Source organism: Magnolia sinica, chromosome 6 (genome assembly GCF_029962835.1).
Source record: "Magnolia sinica isolate HGM2019 chromosome 6, MsV1, whole genome shotgun sequence".
In the NCBI taxonomy this organism is placed as follows: Eukaryota; Viridiplantae; Streptophyta; class Magnoliopsida; order Magnoliales; family Magnoliaceae; genus Magnolia; species Magnolia sinica.
In genome coordinates, this window is record NC_080578.1 from 1,377,544 (window position 1) to 1,398,030 (window position 20,487).

The 20,487-nt window shown below is 39.1% G+C and overlaps 1 protein-coding gene across 1 annotated transcript; it reads left to right on the forward strand.

The window, feature by feature from the left end:
* The first annotated feature begins 1,676 nt into the window (after positions 1 to 1,676).
* Positions 1,677 to 19,574, forward strand: LOC131249450 (uncharacterized). Its single transcript, XM_058250260.1, has 5 exons — positions 1,677 to 1,775; positions 10,507 to 10,632; positions 13,133 to 13,358; positions 13,450 to 13,542; positions 18,613 to 19,574. The coding sequence occupies exons 1-5, from the start codon at positions 1,677 to 1,679 to the stop codon at positions 19,362 to 19,364; spliced, it is 1,296 nt and encodes a 431-aa protein (XP_058106243.1). The 3' UTR covers positions 19,365 to 19,574.
* Positions 19,575 to 20,487: the final 913 nt, after the last annotated feature.

Genomic DNA, 20,487 nt, shown 5'->3' on the forward strand with positions numbered 1-20,487 from the left:
AATAGGCAAAAGGGAGGCTTTACCTATGCATAGTTTCCATCAAAAGTAGGGACTCTATATATATAACCCATGACCTTAGGGCCTGTTTGGGCAAACAGCTTTGGGTGTAATGAGGCGTATGGAATTACCGTGTCAGGTACATTTATTGGTGCCAGTGGATGGCTGGGTGGTTTGGGTGTAGACGCCAATCCCATACCCAACAAGTGGGCCGTTTAGGTGTTGTGGTATTGCAACCATCCAGGTTTGGGTGAAGAATGCGAGAGACGGAGAGGATGAGATCATGAAAAAAGATACAGCAGTTGTATTATAACTTCAGAGAAAGACACTGTTTTCCTCCAAGATATCACACTTTCATAAGATCTAAACCGTCAAAATGGTGGTCCATACCATCAAAATCATTAAAGATGAAAATTAGACTTATCCACTGTCAATATGGACAAATTATCTAATCAATGCATGGAAAATGATATGACTCACCATACTATTTTGGTCAACTTAATAAATAGATCAAAATATTTTTCATCTAGAATAATTAATATAGTGATGTCCACATTTTTAACGGATTTGATATTCTATTTATGTGATATGTTATCTGAAAAGTATGACTGTATCATAACTTATGATACAGCCGCTGTATCAGATCATGTCTAGTTCATAATATGGGAGAAATTGTTAGGTACTAGCATTAGTACCCCAAGCATCTCGTGCTTCTCATATTTCTCTTCCAACATGTCGCATTTGTGGAAAATTTAAACCATTGAATAGTTTAATCCATAAATAAAATATTATATTATGAAATAATAAAAATTCATAATTAAAAAAGACCACAAATTTTTATTGGCTTAGATTGACGTCCTTAAATTCATATCAATTCTCTGGATCATCAGATAAGTCGAACAGCCTGATTTTTGCGCCAGATGATTTCCATGATGTTTCCAACCTTTTTAGACAGATAGGATGTCATATAAATGTAACACATTTTCCAAAAAATAGAGCATTGTAGAAGATGGTGGTACCGACTGCAGTTCCTGGACATTTATTCCCTTTACTTTGTCATACGAATCCGAGAAGGGATTTCGCAATCCCTCTATATCTCCCGCGTATAAGCAAAGGACGGACGACTTCCGGCAGACGTCGCCACCTAAACAGGAAGAGGAATAGGGTAGGAGGGATTTGACAATCCTATCTCACATAATCCCCTTTAATACGCCGAAAGCCGTTTGCCCAAACAGACCCTTAGTGTTGAAACGCATGCTGTCTACCACCGAGCCAAGGTCAAGTCACTAACAGAGAGTCTTGATGTGCATGAAGTTTAAGTGTAGATCATCCATGTTTAGGTTGCCCAAGCCATTGATCTGATGGCCCCATACAGATGAACCATGCCCCACAATTCCCAAATTGCAAGATCCTATCCAATATTTGCCTTCTTTGCTTGCCTTACTGCTATCGGATATTGATACATTTATTCTTAACCATGTATTTGCATGGGGCATTGTCCATCCATGATGGAACCATGAGCTCAATGGTCTGGATAACCCACTAGTGGGCCCCACACATACGAAATCCATGCCCAATAGAGAAATTTCAAATTTAAAATAAAGGACATGATTGCGGTCGTAGCAAACAACTGTTCCTTTGTACATTTCATATGACAGTATGCTATAAAAATATGGAAAATGTCACCCCCTTTGTTTCTTGCATTGGCTGTATCCTTGCCCTCCATTTTGAATGTTCCAGATGAAGATCCGCGGGCCACCAAATGCAGAGATGGTTGGGTAATCGGAGCCGTTTATTCTTGGAACTTTATTTAAATGACCTCACGTTGAAACCCTTGCGAGTCTACCACTGAGCCATAGGGTCGCAGGTGATTAGGACAGTTTGATCCGACTACCTGTATACAACTTATGCAAGACCTAAGTAATTCCCAAGTGCCTGCGTATCATCCATCATTCTCTGCGGGACCATTTTAACCTTTGATTAATTGACATTTTTCATTTTAACCACCCATTAGATGTCTATAAATCGGTTTTTTAGGACATTTTTTAAACATAATTTTTTTTTCTTATGATTCATCGAATATGCTGAGCGGTGTCCATTTCTTGGCGCATGTGTATGAACCAATGTAATCAATTGGAGTAGCAGTGCGTGCAGGTGGCAAAGATATGGTGATCATAACCATCAAATCATCCGTAGCACTCGTTAGAAGTTGGATTATGTTTTGAGGTATACTATTATGCATTTAATTTAATACCCTTAAAGCAGTTCGGGTGGCAAAAATATGGTGATCAGAACCGTTGAAGTGGTGGGCCATTACATGGATATCATCATGACCCAAAAAAATTAAGGTGATTGGACTGTCATAGCCAACCAATAAATGACCTGCAGAAGAAACAGTCCACATTGAAATATCAAAATCAGCACAAACTAATGGTCAGAGCTGTCCAATCACTTTGTAATTTTGGTCCATAGTCCATCCACAAGGCATCCAACGGTCCTTAATCCCGATCACCTCACGCTTTCACGTACATAATTAAGAGGGGTATTCCATGGAACTTTCTCGTGAAAGTAATGTTTTGAGGGAGAGAATTTCCGAAAAAGGTCAAAGAAGATGCCACCACAAGCTATTTATATTAATGGACCTTTTAAAGATACGTTATTAATATGGAAACATCCCAGGTGGGCCCTGATCTGCTTTGTCCTTTTAGCAGTCTCTCTTTATTTGGGAAATTCTCAAAGGTGAAAGAAGATGCCACCACAAGCTAATTACAGTTATGGACTTTTTAAAGATACGTTTTTAATCTGGAGACGTCCCATGTGGGCCCTGATCTGCTTTGAGCAGTCTCTCTATTTTCTTTTGTTTCTTCTTCTCTTTTTAAGAAATGCACTAGTGCTCTCGGAGCACTATAAGTTATAGTGGTCCTAGTTGCAGCGGTCCATTAGATAGTCAAACGATCAATCTGAACGGTTAATTAAATCTAGAACACATTTCATAGGCTACCGTACAAAACTTGTACTGATCGGATAATCCAATCCATCTTTGATTTGGCCTTGTTTTTACAGCCGTTGGTTGTCAAATCCATGTATGGACGTTTACGATTGCCTAACAAAAGTGAACCTTTAGAATCATTAGCATTCCATGATGGGATTTAACAAATAAATTGATCAAACTGCTGTTTGGACTTTTTTTATGTAAATAACTTAGGCCATCCATATTGAAGACCACTGATCAAATGGTTTGTATTTGTCGGATCTGTGTGATGTTTATGTGGTAGCCCATGGTATATGCGCTGCACCTAATGAGCAGTCTAGATCAATGGATTGTAGTGTGTAGGTGTCTCGATGCAACTAGGAACACTATAACTTACAAGTACTCTGAGAGCACTCGAGCATTTTATTTATTTATTTTTTTTTTCTTTTTGGAACAAGAAAAAAATTGATGTGCTGGCAGCATATTTTGCGTATGCAGATTTAGATTAAGCTGTCCAAATTATGGGTCCCAATTTAAATGTATTATGCATAAAAACAAAATGAAATAAAAATCTATGCTTAGTTGCTTTTCCGGCTATCGGATTGGTTGATCTTCATTGGGCCACTAATAATAAAAATCTATGCTTAAGATTGTTCAAGTAATCTGATTTTAGGAAGATGACATAGAGACAGTGAGTTGATGTGTCCCACGCATACAATTTCAGGGTGATGCGTATCAAGCGTCATGCGCGGCCAGAGCACCAGTTACTCCATTTTTTTCTAAGGAAAACGCCAGGCGTGCAGGAGCGAATGACTTCATGTGAATCATATACGCACAGTCATTTGGCCCGCCACCGAATGTCTGGCACTGGCACTAAAGTGGGCCATCGAACGGATCCAAAAATTGTTGGGTCCCTCCTCATGCGGAGGTGGGACTCACATGTGTAGCCGTAAGTAGGTATTTTGTCCACATGATCATGACAAGCGCATTTTGATCTTTTGGCCAAGAAAAATAAAAGGAAAATGTGGGCCATGCCTACCGACAATTTCCACGATCCAGATTAACACAATCTTGAGGTAGAAGATCTTAATTGTTTCCAACAAGATGGAAAGCCAGGATCTCAAACATGTCTGCCACATCGAACGTGTGCTTGCCTGTTATGTACGGACGAGGTTTGGCTAGTGACGCTGCCACCGGCCAGGTGGGTAGTGGTCGGTGCTACGTGGACCCCACAATGATGTATGTGTTTTATCCATGCTGTCCACCCATTTTGAAAGATAATTCTAATCTTGATCCCAAAAATGAGGTATATCTAAATCTCAGGTGGACCACACATGGGAAAACAGTATTCATTGAATGTTCACCGTTAAAAACTTCCTAGAGCTTATTTGACATCCAACCTGTTTATTAGGTCATACATACTTGGATGAAGGGAAAAAATATGTATCAGCTTGATCTAAAACTTTTGTGGCTCCCAAGAAGTTTTTAATGGTGGGCGTTCAATAAACACCGTGCGGTCCACTTGAGATTTGGATCAACCTCGTCTTTGGGCTAATACCATAAAATGATATGAAAGAATGGGTGAACAACATGGATGAAACACACACATCATGGTGGGGCCCACAGAGCACAGACACTAGCCATTGGATAGTGGCCCATTTCCGTGATATACATGGTTCTATTCTGGCGACATAAATGGCATTATATGATGCGGGGCACGCGTAAGATTATCACGACTGCCACGTGTACTGTGGTGATGAAACTAGACGCAGTTGGGATCCACGTCTCGACCCTGCTGCTCGCCCTATTCTGTACATCCATTTTGCCAGCTCATTTTGGGCATGAACCCAAAAACGAGGAACAGTGGGTGTACTAACAAGCTAACCAAACAAAAAACCGAACGAGGAATATCAGTCAACCACAACAGGAAAGACTGGGGATTCAACACTTACCATTGAAAAAAATTTGGCACCCGCTGCAATGTTTATTTGCCATCCAAACTGTTCATAAAGCCACGTAACCCTGGATGAAGGTAAGAACACAAATATTATCTTGATTCAAAACTTGTGTCCCCCAAGAAGATTTCAATGGTAAGTGTTGAATCCCATTTTTTCTTCTGGCGTGGTCCACTTGAGCTTTGAATCTGTCTTTTTTTTGGGCTCATGCACTAAAAAGAGCTGAAAAAAATGAATGGACGGCGTGGATAAGACATATACATTATAGTGGGGCCTAAAGAGCTTGGACATCAGCTAGCTGGCTGATGTTGGGGTCCCCAGCCAAACCGCGTCCAGTGTAGGGATATGCAATCGCTGCATTGAAATTCCATGCAGTGTTTCCTCACTGTACACATGGCAGAAATGTAAGCCATTCTCGTAAGGCAAGTGGGCCAAACGATGGTGGCTGTCCAGTGAATGATCTGCAAGCTGAACGGTGAGCAGCAGGGCACATTAGTCCAATAAATAAAACTCACAATAACTGGATAGCCAGATTTGCTGAATCACCACTCTTTATGGTCCGCCCTTGGTGGCACATCAGCTCAACGGTCCGGATCACCGTATGTATTTTCAAGGTGCACTGTGATGAGCGAAACTGCAAAGAACTAGTAATACAGGTGGACCAGTCAAAAAAGAGAAAATAAAGCAAATAAAGCAAATCGCCTGGGCCATCCATCGGTGTGAACCGCACGCAACCAAGAAATGGGCAGCTAAGATAATAGGCAACGGTCTATGTTCAATCGCACGTGTCGCATAGCTAAACAGTGGAGCAGCCTCATTTAGGACAGAATACATGCATCAATGGTCCTTGTTGGGGACAAAAGATACAGAGTTCGGAGACTCGGACTTGATGCCTCGGGTCGCCAAAGGATGTGTCGGATCCGAGGCACGGTTCACTAAACCGAGACGGAAGTTAAGTCGGTTCGGACGACACATTAGCGATCCGGGCATGCATCGGGTCGATCTTCTTATCAGATCGGCCAGCTCAAGATAAAGCCTCATCCCGAATATCTTGGGATAAGATCCCCAACCCCGAAGCTCACGGGATCGGATGAAGACTGGAGATGGGCACGATCCTATCTCCGTGATACCAGGAGAGGATCCCGCACACGATATCAGGAGGAGAATCCTCTCCAGCAGCTATAAAAGAAGAGCCTCCATCGTCTTGTGAAGTAAGGCAGAAATTCGTTCTCAAAACCCCTCAACACATTTTAGACCCAGAATCCAGGCCTGACTTTGGCATCGGAGGGTCCCCTGCTCAAGCCAGGGTCTCCTTTGTCCTCTTTCCGTGCAGGTATACGAAGGTCTAAGAAGACGAACCAGATTTTCGCCTCAACAGTCCTGTTGAGTGAACATCCACGATCCTGCAATTTCCAATTTTCCAATGGGTACGTGTGATACATTTGTGTTTGGTGATTGAGGACTGGTTTTGAGGAGGGAGTTACTATACTCTAGCACATTATGGAATTCTATATACGTGAAATCATAAATGTTACACGTGGCATATATTAATTTTCAATTAAAGTTATTTAACTTATAAAAATGTGGAGCCCACGGTCACTCCGATGCAAGCAAAGTTATGTCTACGATAAAGACAGGACAGACGCACAATGTATAATTTGTTTAGTTCATTTATGGACAGAAACTATTAAAATAACGACAGCTTCACTAGAAGGCGGACCAAGACAGAACATGTCTATTGAAAAAGAAGTACTATTCCAGCGAAGTAATGTTCCACGCGGGTCTTTGCTCTTTCTCCGGTGGTAGACTCTTACGAGTTTCAACACTTGGTCGATTGGTCAAGGGTTCGAGTATCCATAGGTGGTGAAATCCCACTACGGCGTGAGTGTGTGGTGGTGTGCGTGCGTGTGTTAAAAAAAAAAAAAAAAAGAAGTAATGTTCCACACATGTCACATTTTCCATACGTGTGACTATTCATGTTGCAGCATCCACATGTGTCACATGAACCACCATCAATTAATAGGTTGTTAAAGTTGTGCGCGATGGAAAGCCATTACAACCGGAAACGGATTGGCTACTCCCCCTGCCACCAGCGCCGTGGCCAGTGGTCGGTGCTCTGTGGGCTCCACCATTATGTATGTGTTTGTGTTTCATCAATTCCATTCATCCATTTTTACAGGTTATTTTAAGGCTTGATCCAAAAGATGAGAGGGACACAAATCTCAAGTGAACCAAACCACAAGAAAGCAATAGTAAATGGATATCCATCATTAAAATCCTCTTAAGGCCCACTGTACTGTTTATTTGACATCCAATCTATTGGCTTGGTCATAAAGGCAGTCCCAGATGAAGGGAAAAAACAAAAATCATCTTAATCCAGAACTTTTATGCCCCTAAAAGGTTTCTAATGGTCGACGCTCATTCAACACCTTTTCCTATAATGTAGTCCACTTGAGATTGGAATATACCTTGTTTTTTGTCTCATACCATAAAATGACCTAAAAAAGTAAATGGAATACATCATATTGGGGCCCACATAGCACTGACCATAAGCCATTGATCAGTGGCATGGGGAGTTGCCAATCCATTTCCATTATGACCCTTTTTTTTTTTGGTAGCTTGTTAGTATACTCCACTGTCAGTTCACACTTCACTGTTAGCCACCCCCACTAGCCAAATTTGTCACACTTAGCCACCCCCACTAGCCAATTGTTCACACTTCCATTGCGTCCCTTTTTTAGGAGCATTTGGATCCTAAGTTACTTAAGCTACTTATACTTCAAGTAATTTATTTTGATTTTTACTTGTTAAGTTGAACTGATGAAGCAATTTTAAATTAAAAAAATTACTTATAATTGATCTTAAACTAAACGTACTTATTTACTGGAATAAGTAGCAACTTATTTGGTGGTATCTAAGTGGGCCCTTAGTGGCAATGTCTATCTTAATCATTAATACTGATGTTTATGGCTATAAATTATCATGGCAATAAATTCCGCATCGATATATTATTATTGTCATAATTAATTTGTGGACTTATTATATACAAGAGAACATAGGTTGATGGGAAGGTTTTCTTTACTTTCCTTGTAGGGGGTTAGGAGGCCATTGACTAAGGGAGAGTTATGTTGCTTATGAGTGTACTCTATCATTTTAGGATTACCCAATAAGTTTTGAGAAAGCTTGTGACTATTGTCATGTGCTCGTTCTAAATGAAGGGATCGATGACAATTTGGGATGGAAGGTCTCTAAAAAAGGACTTCAAGTCCCCCGCATGTGTGAAAAAGCTACATGAGAGATTCTCTCCTATTCTTCCATTTTCCACTTCTCATTATTCATATACTTTTCATTCACTCTCTTGGACTCTATTTCTCTTTATTGTGCTATTATTCTTGTACTTGTTGGAGGACCAAGCCTTTAAAAGCACATTAATATGTATTGAAACAAATAAGAGAAAATTAAAAAAATCCAAATAATTACACACAAAACATAATTTTTACATTAAAAATCCTGCGAGAAAAAATTACAACACAAAGCAACGATCAATATACCGTTCAGAGACAATTACAATAATGAAGAAAACTTATAGTAAAAAATCTTAGCTCTCTCTTATTAGAGGCTCTTAAAACACATTTTTAAGAAGAATCCTAGAAGTTATTCTTTCCTGAGAAAAATGTTAAAAATATTGCAAAAGGAGTCCACTAACACTTAGGCCTTGTTAGCATGTGAAACATGAGACATATAGATTCAAAAAAGTAAATAAACCCATAACAATGTTTGTGTCACCATTTCAACAATATTTCTTCTCATTATTCACCTACTTCTCCTTTTCTTTCTTGGATTCAACCTCTTTTTTTTTTTTTTTTCACTTTTAATTATCTACAAATAAACTCTTTAAGCAATAGATTCATACAATTTCTGTGAACACCTTCATAAGATTGTGAACATATATCTTTCTCTATTATTCTCTAAATTTACCTCATCTCTATGGAAGTATTAGTATATGAATATATTATTTTGCTATTAAATTCATTAGATACTTGCATTGGAAGAAGATTACCAGAGTCTCATCATGCCTAAAATTGATTAACTTATAAATGTACTAGTTTTTACTACCTAAGAACATGCACTGAGTTTTAAGTTCTTATTATAACCTGCTTTGGTTAGCCCCACAAAGTCAATTATAGTGATTTACATGTGAGTGTGATGGGATATATTTATTAGGATATGATCCAGGTTCAAATCATCAAACAAAGGTCAACTAGTTACCTATGAACCTTCTTGTAACAACCATCCATAAAGTGAATTTTTAGTTTGACTCAACATTCAAAAGGTTTAAATGGTCTTTTAAATATTTTTTATTGTTAATATTTTATTTTAATTGTTAAAAATATTTTAACTATATAATTTATGATAATTTCAGTAACTAAGATATTGTGGTCTACTACTTAACTTGTATGGTGATTGGATCAACGGTGGATAACTATGGATACCGGAAGAACTGGGTTGATTCAAGTATATGAATAGAGCTAGATCACAGCGAAGATATTGTGGTCCACTACTTAATTTGAATAACGGTTGAATCAATGGTAGATAATTATGGACACGGAAGGATTGGGCCCTATGCCAAGTAGAAAATATATTGGTATTGGTGTGCAGAGCATCAACTGCTGCCAGAGCACTAAATAACTACCCTTGCATATGAGTTTGCATTATAATAAATTAAGGAATAGACATATATTTAAATCATTAGAAATTTCCATAATAGCATAGTTCGGTAGATGATGCGAATCTGTCAAACTCATAAAAAATTTCCAAACTGGGAGAGTATAAAAATTATTTAAAATTTGCATACATGAAACAAAGATTGCATATTCTATTATCTAACCATCGGGCTGGTGAACATTTATTGGACGGTTAAAGTAAAAAATCCAATTTTCTTATTTTAAGAAACAAGTGTCCCGAATCAGAGATTAGGAATGTTCAATTAGTCTGATTTTGGGATTCTAACCCAGCGAACGTGAGTGACAGAACTTGGTCGGTTAATCTGAGTCAATGCCTGAGGTGCATTCAATTTCTGAGTGCCTGCGTATCGAGCGTAACGCTCTGCAGGAGTATTTAAAAACTCCCTCTTATTGTTTTCTATCTATTGAAGTTTTAAATGGTTCCCCATGAGTTGGGCGTATTATTATGTTTTGGTTGTGCGGCAGCTGTGAAGAGCACAACTCGTCAGGTCCGGCTCTGTTGAGAGGAAGAACAGGAAAACTCGCGCCCCCGCCCACGTGGCGGATGACGTGGCACCGGTTTTCGAAATCCTCGCAGCCGAAGCCGCGAAATCGAACCGAGGGTTTTGTTGCTTTTATGTAAGCTGAAGCAGAAGAAGGAGAAAAAATGAAGGCTCATCTAATAATGGTGGGATGGACCTGATTTTGGGCATCCCATTCCATTTTCGTGTTGGGGAAAGCTTGCTGGACGGCCAAGATGTCATATAAACACCGTGGTGGGTCCCACACGCGACGTACAAGTAGTTGTGTGTGAGCGTTTCTCTTCTGTTTTTTTCTTTTTCTTTTTCCTTTCCGTTAGAGAGAGAAGCTTCTTCTGTCTGCTTACTTTGATGATTACAACGAGAGAGGGAGGGAGGGACAAACCCTAGCGCGGTCGAATGAGGTCGGTTTCTCTCTCCTTGCAGACATTTTGCGTCTTGATTTGGTACTGATTTTGCTAGAATCGAAGCCTGTGTTGGTTTTTTGATTCGTGTTACTTGATTAACAGCTTGGATTTTCTCCTCGGATTTAATATTTATTTCTGTTGTTAGATGATTTTAAGAAATGCTTCATATACATTGTAAGGTGTCTTTGTTTGAGGGTCAGATTTAGCTCTATCTTAAAAATAGCTGAGGCGAGAAATGCATAACTGCTGGGATTATCAAGATTAGATCCATCCCTGTTTTAGGGGTTGTTTGGATGCCTGTAAATCATTTACAGCCTGTCCTGCTTGTCTTTAAGCTGTAAATGATTGTCTGTGTTTAGATAGCCTGTAACTTGTTTAAGTCCTGTAAATGGAGAGCCAATCGTTCCATTTATAGCCATTAGGCTGTAAATCGAGAGATCGTAAATGAAATCTGAACCTTTTGCCTGTAAATGGGATGGGGTTAAATGCTGTAAACCATTTACAGCCTGTAAAGAGGAGACACTTGATCCCGATGCATCTGATAGTTGAGAATGAGACACTTGAATGTGGATTTGCAAGATGTGTGTCAAGGAGAAATTTTGGTTTAGGAGTTCTGCGTCAGCACTGAGGATCATACGAGTGAGATGTTGAAGTGAATATGTGAGTGGTGTAGAGGAAAGTTGGAGTGAGAAGCTTCAAGCCGTGAGATTGGAGCCTGAAAACTTAGGGCAGGGTTTGTGTTAGAGGTGTTGACAATGTGATTGGTTTGGGCTTTTTCAGGACAAACCATTAGTTACATTCAGGCTTCCTAGGATTTTTTATTTTTATTTTTTCCCATCGTCCAATCCTTGTTTTCCAAACTAAGTCATGAGTAATTAATAGACACGTGGAGCTCGATGATTTGTCTAATCATTCTTTATTAGTTGGCACCATAGATGGGAATGTTGAGCTTGTTCAAACCAACCATTGCCACGCATTGCATTTGTCATTGAGCCATCATTAGAAGGTGTTTTAGATATGAACCATCTCAATTGTTGCAACTTACAATGCACCAACTTACGAGGTATGGTACCAAGCCATAGTACTGAAATTTGCCGGAAGTCGAGTTGTTGATCTTGTAAGGGTCTTATGAAATCTAGTTTCTTGTTTGTCTACCCTTTTGTCTATTTCCCCTACAGAGGGCTTCTTTTTTATGGGTCACAGATTTTTTTTAGAAATATCTTGAAACATTATAAAGTGAGGAAGCATTACACCAACCTCAACCAGGAGAAGGAAGTGGACAGTAACCTCAGTCCCTCTCATAAGCTCTATTACTTTCTGCTTTGTTAGGGCCTCCCACTGTGGTAGGACCAAAGAATGAGACCTTGATGCTTCCATCATAGTCTGTTAGAACTTAGAACCCCACAAACCGCTTCATGTCGCATTGCTCTTCACATTTGTTGTTTTCCCCTCCAAGGGAATGGGGAATGCTGCTACTATATATATATATATATGTGCGAGAGAGAGAGAGAGAGAGAGAGAGAGAGAGAGAGAGAGAGAGAGAGAGACTCATGCATGGTTGGGTTCTACAAAATTGAGAATTGACGAAATGAGAAAAGAATGGTAAAGAACTTCAAGAGAGAGAGAGAGAGAGAGAGAGAGAGAGAGAGAGAGAGAGAGAGACTCATGCATGGTTGGGTTCTACAAAAATGAAGAATTGACGAAATGAGAAAAGAATGGTAAAGAACTTCAAGCAAGTATTGAGGGAAGCCTTTGAATAGGGAGAAGGGGTGAATATTGGCATACAACTGAATAAACAGCTAAATGAGGCACTTCAGGTATAGCAGCAGGAACCCTCTAGCAGGTGCCTCGTGCTTGGAACTCACACTCATGCTCCTACATCCAGTCCCTGGCTGTTTATACTTGCTATAACATTGCAACAGGTGCTTCACAAGTTTCGCACCTGGATCCACTACTGCTTCCCTCTTTGGGGTTATTTTCTGAAAAAGAAAAAGAAAAAGATGCGTTTTGGAATTCCTAAGTGATTTTGTTAATTTCAGGTGTCCTTTTGTGGAATATTAGATGCTTGTGTTTCTGTTATGCAAATAGATGATGTCTACTTATCTTTATGGGATCCACATCTAAAACAAAATCATGCTTGGAACTCACACTCATGCTCCTACGTCCAGTCCCTGGCTGTTTATACTTGCCATAATTTGTAACAGGTGCTTCACAAGTTTCGCACCTGGATCCACTATTGCTTCCCCCTTTGGGGTTATTTTCTGAAAAAAATAAGATGCGTTTTGGGATTCCTAAGTGATTTTGTTAATTTCAGGTTTCCTTTTGTGGAATATTAGATGCTTGTGTTTCTGTTATGCAAATAGATGATGTCTGCTTCTCTTTATGGGATCCACATCTAAAACAAAGTCGTTTGAGGTGTCTTTTTTTTCGTGATGTAGTTGACCTTTTCTTGCGATTGTGGAATTGCAAAGAATGCATTCTCCTTCTTTTTGCGTCATTATTATTAGTGATTGTCCCAGCATTATATGTAATCATGCAGGTCACATCTGATTATTTCAAAGCATTTTCATCCAACGAAGAGCTTATTCTTAAAATGAAATCAAACACCGATAGGACAATTTCAAGAGCTCAAAAACCGATATGTATCCGAGGGGAGGGGTTGAATTGGGTCTTTATTGCTGGTGGTGCCTTGTTGAGTACGCTATCAGTTAGGCTTGGATTCAAACTGAAGCAGGCCTTGGAGACAAAGCGGCCTGATAATGCTGGTAATGCTAATCACACCTAACTTGCTTTGTAGTCACCTTATTTCTATAGACTTATATGTGCCCACTTCTTTCAAATTTGTTGTGAATTCAGCAAATGGTAAATTTACTGCCAGAAGGAGGTCAAGAGCTTCAACAACATGTTGTTTTACGCAGGATGAAGATGGCTGTTACCATTGTATCTCAGGTATGGGGCTTATTTACTTCATCATTATGACTAGATTTGTACTAAAACAATTAGACCATCTGTTCAAAGGGGCTTTAGAGGAAAGTTAAGTCAAGAGTGAATTTTCTTTCATCTTGCTATATCATGGATTAGTTTTTAGGATGCCGGTCTTATATGCACAAAGTTAGTAGTTAGAATACAAAAATTTGCTTCATTAGCACTGATAAGTTTCATCCACCTGCATTTTATGAAGATTTAAGAAAGGTTGCCATATGCATTTGAAAGCAGATAAGGAGGCAAAATATGTATGTCTGCATGCACATGATGGAAGAACTGCAAGGTTATATTTGAAGTTCAATAAATTGCATGCACAAATGTTATTATAGCTTAAAAGAAATTCATCTACAAATATGTGGTAATTTTAAAGCATATCTGTGTTAGAAAATTTGTGTCAGGCTGTCGGCACGCTGAGTCCATCTAGAAATTCAAAGGGTGGAGGCATGTTTGTTTGAAGCAGTAGTTGTAGATGGCATTGATTATTTAACACATCAAGGTATAGATATGTTGAATCCAATGTAGTTATCGAGAGAATTGTCTGTAATTTGCTCTATTCTCCTTGTTTGAAGGACATTGCATGTAATGCACATTAATTGCGAAGCTTTGTTCCGTGATCTGATGAAAAACCGATCGATTTGTGTTTTATATGGTTTCTAGTGCCGTGCCATATTTTGTATTGTCGTAGAATTCGCTTGTTATTTGATTGATCCCTGAAAATTCTTTCTGGCAGGAACTTTGACATTATGACTTCTTTTTTTTTTAATGTACTTTCTTTTCCTTTCTTACACAAGATTCAAACAGTTTTCTTTCTTTCTTTCTTTTTCCTCCTCCTCTTTTAATGTTCTTCATTAAGTTAATCTTCTAGGTGGAGTCTCACCATGAGAATTGAAGAATCACACTCAAAACAATCCAATCTTGGGATTATTGATTAAGAAAGAAAAAATAAAAGAAAAGAAAAAGGAGAGAAAAACAAATCTTAGCATACACACCGTGAGGAAAGTGATTTCATCATTAATCAAATATCATATTAAAATTCATCACTCCCCATGCAGCCATATTTATAACCATCTAAACAACTCTAATAACCTAACTCTTTTGAGTCTAACTCTCCTAACTCAAGTTGCTATCATAAAAGGACTTTTTTAAGGAGACATGCTCCAGTGCTCTTTGAGCACTATAAGTTACAGCGCTCCTAGTTGCATCCCGTTCATGTGGATAGTACCATCGATCAATCTCAAGTTCTCAACTGCCCATTAAGTGCAGAACACATTTCATGGCCTATCATGAAAAAATAGCAAAGATCATATTATCCAATCCATTGTTAATCTGGATTTATCTTTTATAGCCATTATTTATCCAAGCAATGGGTTAGATGGTTACAATTACCTAACATAGGTGATACTTTATTAGAATCATAAGCAATCCATGATGGGCCCTAAGAAATAGATGGATCAAATTGTTTATTCCACCTTTTTTTTTCTTTTTTTTTTGGGAAATGGTCTTGACCGTCCATATTAAACGGCATGATCAAATGGTTAATATTTGTCAAACTATGATGTTTGCAGGGTAATTGACAAAATGTATACTGGACCTAATAAATGGTCTAGATCAATGGATTAGATGGTCAAATCGGAGCACTGGAGCATTTCTCGTTTTTAAGACCGATTACATCCCAAAAGGAGAGTTCAATTGATGAAAACTTGCCTACACGCTAGAAATACAACTAACCTAAATCCAGCCCAATCTAAATTAGAAAGAAACTAAAAACTGATGAAAAGCCAATTGATTGTGTTTTATATGGTTTTATAGTAACTTGTTGATTGTTGTCAACCTATGTGCTAAACTATTAGATAGCACTTTTTTTTATAATCAGCCGATGGAATAGTCTATTACATTGCACCTGTGGGAATTTTGTGCTCTCATTGCCGGTCCCAAGCCTAGACAAAGGCACATTTCTGAGGGTTTAGGCAAAGGTTGTATTGTACTAGGTGCTCACTCTGCGATCTTCTCGAGATGCTGGATATGCTGGTTTGCTGTCTTTGAATTGACGAGAATATCGTAAACGTAATGTTCAAGGATTTCTCCCATGAGGTCATGGAAGATGGCTGTTATGGCTCTTTCATAGGAGCCTCGACGTTTTTGAGACCTTTGGGCTTAACTGTCTAGTAAAACGTCCCTCATTGAGTAACGAAGGAGGTCGTTGGTCTGATCTTCTTCAGCGAGTTTGATCTGGTTTCCGCCTGAAAACCTGCCTGATGGTTGCATTAGGTTGACACTGGTGCCAAATTTGTGTTGTAACTTCCATCATGAATCTGAAGAATGGTGGAAGAAGATTCATGTAGCCGACCACAAATAATTGGGGTAAGGCTTAGATGATGGTGATGATAATGATGAATGATATGGTTTTATAGTGTCGTACCATATTTTGTACTGTTGTAGAATTGGCTTGTCAAATACTATTCGATTCATCATCATTTAAACCATATTATTCGGATTCATGATGAAAGTTATGGTATAAGTTTGATGCCGGCTACCAACCTGACGCAATCCTCCTCTATCCGAGCTGGGGACCAGCAATGAGAGCACAAACTCACACAGGCGCAATTTAATAGACTATTACATAGGTTGATTACAATCAAGCACTATGTAATAGTCTATTAAATAGGTTGATTACGATCAACAAGCTCTCAAATACTATTCAATCAATCCCAGAAAATTCTCTCTCAGGAACTTTGATATCTTTGTTGTTTTTTTTTTTTTTTAAATTTTAATTTTATTTTTTTTATTTTTAAATTGTACTTTCTTTACCTCTATACAAGATTCCAACAGTTTTTTGTCTTTTGTCTTTTTTTTTTCTTTTTTTTTTTTTCCCTTTTTTTATGTACTTCATTAAGTTTTGGCTACACTTGGCATGGACTCCTGGCAGTAGGACAAATCAATTCTGCAAGCCAGTGACCATTGTTTTTAATTTGTCCTGCTGACAGAAGTTCGCGCCACCAGGACGGCTGCATTTTTTATTTTATTATTTTGAGTTTCTTTTGTTTGCTGTGAGCAGTGTGGTTGTAAGCTCTATTGGCATGGATCATTCGGAGACAGATGAACAAGCCTGCTGATTTTATCATCTAACTTTGATGCAGCACACGTTGTAGATAGCAATGGTTCCCTAGAGACGTAAATTGTGAACGAAAACAGATGCCACTCGAGAATATTAAGATAGGAAAAACTAACACCAATTTGAACTGTTGAGGAATCACGCTAAACAATCTTCTAGGTGGAGTCTCACCACTGGATTTGAAGAAACTCTCTTGAAACATTCCAATCTCATTTCTCAGGTCAGGACTACTGATAAAAGAAAAGAAACAAAAAGAAACAAAAAGAAAAGAAAAGAAAAAAAAGGAGAATGAAAAACAAATCCTAGGATACGAACCATCAAGAAAGTATTTTTCATCAAAATGAAATATTCTGTTAAAATTCGTAACTCCCCATGTAGCCATATTTATAACCACCTAATAACCCAAAACTCTCCTAACTCAAGTTACTATCATATAAGGGCTTTTTAAAACCTATTACATCCCAAAAAGAGAGTTCAATTGATGAAAACTTGCCCACAACTTACCTAGATCCAACCCATCCAAATTAGAAAGAAACTGAATCAATCTTTGACAAATAAGATTAATTAAAGACTCCTAACTCAGATAACTTGCTTATAGTTAACTTGGATAACTTCCTAACCAAGCTAACTTCAAAACTACATTTGAGTAACTTTTGACTTGACTAAAGAGCTAACCAACCATGGTTAGTACCTAACTCCAGTATCTAACATTTGGATTATAACTCTTGGTGGACCCCACATGATGACATCATTAACAAAACTCTAATTTTCATTGTAAACCTATAACCTATTGGTAATTTGGTCATAACTTCTTCGCTACTCATCTGATTCACACAATATTAGGCCCAAGGCAGCTAGATATGGCTGTACCAGTTCGACATCATTGGACCCTCAAACAAGCATCATCTTCATGCATAGCATGGGCCTTATAAACTGCATGCCTCTAGACCATGAACCCCTGTTACCATAGTCTCTCATCTATTCTTTGATCTGTTGGTAAATTCGGTTGCATCGCACTTCCAGGATCCTTGTCAATAGGGATTCTTCCAAGATTGCAGCATTTGAAAAGCCAGCACTATCGGCTTCCTGTCTCATTGGTAGGATTTTTATCAATAGAGATTAACTAACAGTGGCCTTTTACCTTTAGGGCATGATTGGATTGGTGGAAACGAAGGGAATAGAAAGGAAAAAACAGTAATTATGCAATGATTATTTCCATGAGAACTATTAACACGTGGATTCCAATTTTGAGTTCTTTTCTAGAAGAAGAACAAGAAGAAGAAGAAAAGAACTCTTTAGGTCTCCCCTCTGCCTTGGAAAACCGACTAGGTATTTATGGGATAAAGTGATTGAGAAAATGGAAAGAAAGCTCTCAGGTTGGAAGAGTGGACATCTCTATTTGGGTGGAAGATTGACGTTAGTCAAAGCCGCTTTATCTAGCCTCCTGGTATATTACATGTCCTTATTCTGGTGTCCGAAAGCAGTCCTGAGGAAGCTTGAGAAGGGACTTCCTTTGGAAGGGAGCCAAGGAGAGGAACAAATTCCACTCGCTTAAGTGGGATGAGATGTGTTGTCTGATTTGGGTGGGGCATAGAATCCATGGTTTGTAACATAGCCTTAGCATCCAATGTAACCTTCAGTCTGGATTGCAGATAATCCTCTTCACGGTGATCAATCACATTTGTATTATTATTTTTGCATTTTCCTCTTCTTCTTCTTCTTCTTCTTCTTTTTTTAAATATCGTTTTCTAAGCTTCTAATGTTTATTGAACCATTGCTCTATTCCGGTCTGCAAAAAAGAACCATTTAAATCATTTAACACTAATGCAAGAAATGCTATGTGTGACAATCTGCTTATAAAGTTCTCTACAGGTGACTATGGGATTACTAAACAGGATCAAAACTCCTTTGCCTTGAAACAGGGATTTCAGAAGGCACGGTGGAGATTAAGCAGCCACCCACGAGTCCGCTGTCAAAAGAAGCAGCTCTAGCTCTCCCTTTAGTGACAATCACGGCACCGGGATCCATTAAAGAGAATGGCGTAATCTGGGGATCGTCACCTGAGCGTCTTGACCTCCCCCGGAAGCCATTCCACCAATACTCGAATAGCTCCGACTCTCCCTGCATATCGGAGTCTGGTTCTGATATCCTCAGCAAACGGGAAGTGATAAACAAGCTGAGGCAACAGCTGAAGAGAAGGGACGAAATGATCCTGGAGATGCAGGCTCAGATCACCGACCTGAAGAACTCATCGGACGCCCAGCTAATGCACTCGACCCATCTGCAGTCACAGCTCGATTCCGTGAACCAGGACCTGTTCGAATCAGAAAGGGAGATCCAGAGGCTGAGGAAGGCCATCTCAGATCACTGCATGGGGGAAACGGGTTCCCCCAAAAAGTTTGTGATGGGCAGGAACGGGCGGGTCGATCCCAGAAATGGGCAGGCGAATGGGTTTCTTGATGGTTCAAGAGACTTGGAGTCACACTATGCGGGGACTGTAGGAGTAGATGGGAAGAGGATTGAGATGTTGAAGAGGGAAGTCGAAGAATTGAAGGAGGCGGTTGAAGCGAAGGAGTTTCTGCTACGGAGCTACAAGGAGCAGAATATGGAGCTGTGCTCAAAGATGAAAGAGCTACAGCTGAGACTGGTATCTCAGGTACCAAGTATTTTGTAGGCTTCTTAATGAGATTTGTGTATTCTTGTTTGCATTTTGAGTTTCTACACTAGGGAGAAGCTTTCCTCTCTCTCTCTCCCCTTCTTTTTTTTTTTTCATTATTGAGATGAAATATTTCATTTGTTATACACGTGTATATGTGCGTGTATAGAGGGCTTGATCTGTTGATGAGTGTTGAATCGGTGAAATTCAGATTCTTGGGATACTCAAGATTTTGGGGGACAATCTTTCGCTTTGGCAACAATCCAATGACATTTCTTGGTGTATTCCCCCATCTGCAGTTATGGTGGACCGTTGGGTAGGAAGGGCTTCCCCATAAACATAGTTTAGAACCCCCAAAACTCAACTCAGTTCTATGTTCATCCGGGTTGGGACAACTCAAAAGTCTTGACACCACTCATCTCAATGTTTAATGATTATAAATAAAAAATATTTGTAATTATAATCATCACCATCATCTAAGCCTTATCCCAAATAATTTGAGTTGGCTACATAAATCCTGTTCTGCCATTCTACTCTATCAAAGACCAGACCTTCGGTTCGATGGTAGGTCATCAAGTCTTTTCTTACTACCTCTATTCACATCCTTTTCGGCCTACCCTTGCTAGCTCACTTCTAACTGGTGCGGTTCTTGGTTTCCCTTACACATGATCAAATCTTCATATCTAATTTCCCTGGTCTTGGTTCACCCACCGATTGCATTTTAGATGCTGATTTGAACTGTTGATATTCTGGATTGTATGCTACAGTGGCTATCTTAAGAAAAAAGATTCTATAAACGGATGACTGCACGAATATAAATTTGAAACATTGAAAAGTTTTAATGGCTCATGTTTGAGTCCAAGAGTCAAAGGTCAGGATCATCAATTAATCGGGTCATCAATCAAGCACGATTACAGGATCGTAGCTTCTATCCGGTAGTGATGGGAATATAAACTGTTCAGATAATCATCTAAGATGCAATCAGGGTGGAAACCCACTCCATACAATACTTGCCGTGATGTCTCTCTTCTTGAAATTACTGTCTTGAAGATGCACTGCTATTCTTTGATCCTCTTGGCCGACATGCGTTACGAAGTCGAATATATAATACGTTTGATGCGAACGGAATACTCTGCAACAA

Excerpts from the sequence above, each read along its gene's own strand:
- LOC131249450 (XM_058250260.1), top strand. The coding sequence starts at position 1,677 with ATGTCACCCCCTTTGTTTCTTGCATTGGCTGTATCCTTGCCCTCCATT. Across the intron at positions 13,359-13,449 it reads AAAGCGGCCTGATAATGCTG|CAAATGGTAAATTTACTGCC; the intron begins GTAATGCTAATC and ends TTGTGAATTCAG. Across the intron at positions 13,543-18,612 it reads CTGTTACCATTGTATCTCAG|GGATTTCAGAAGGCACGGTG; the intron begins GTATGGGGCTTA and ends GCCTTGAAACAG.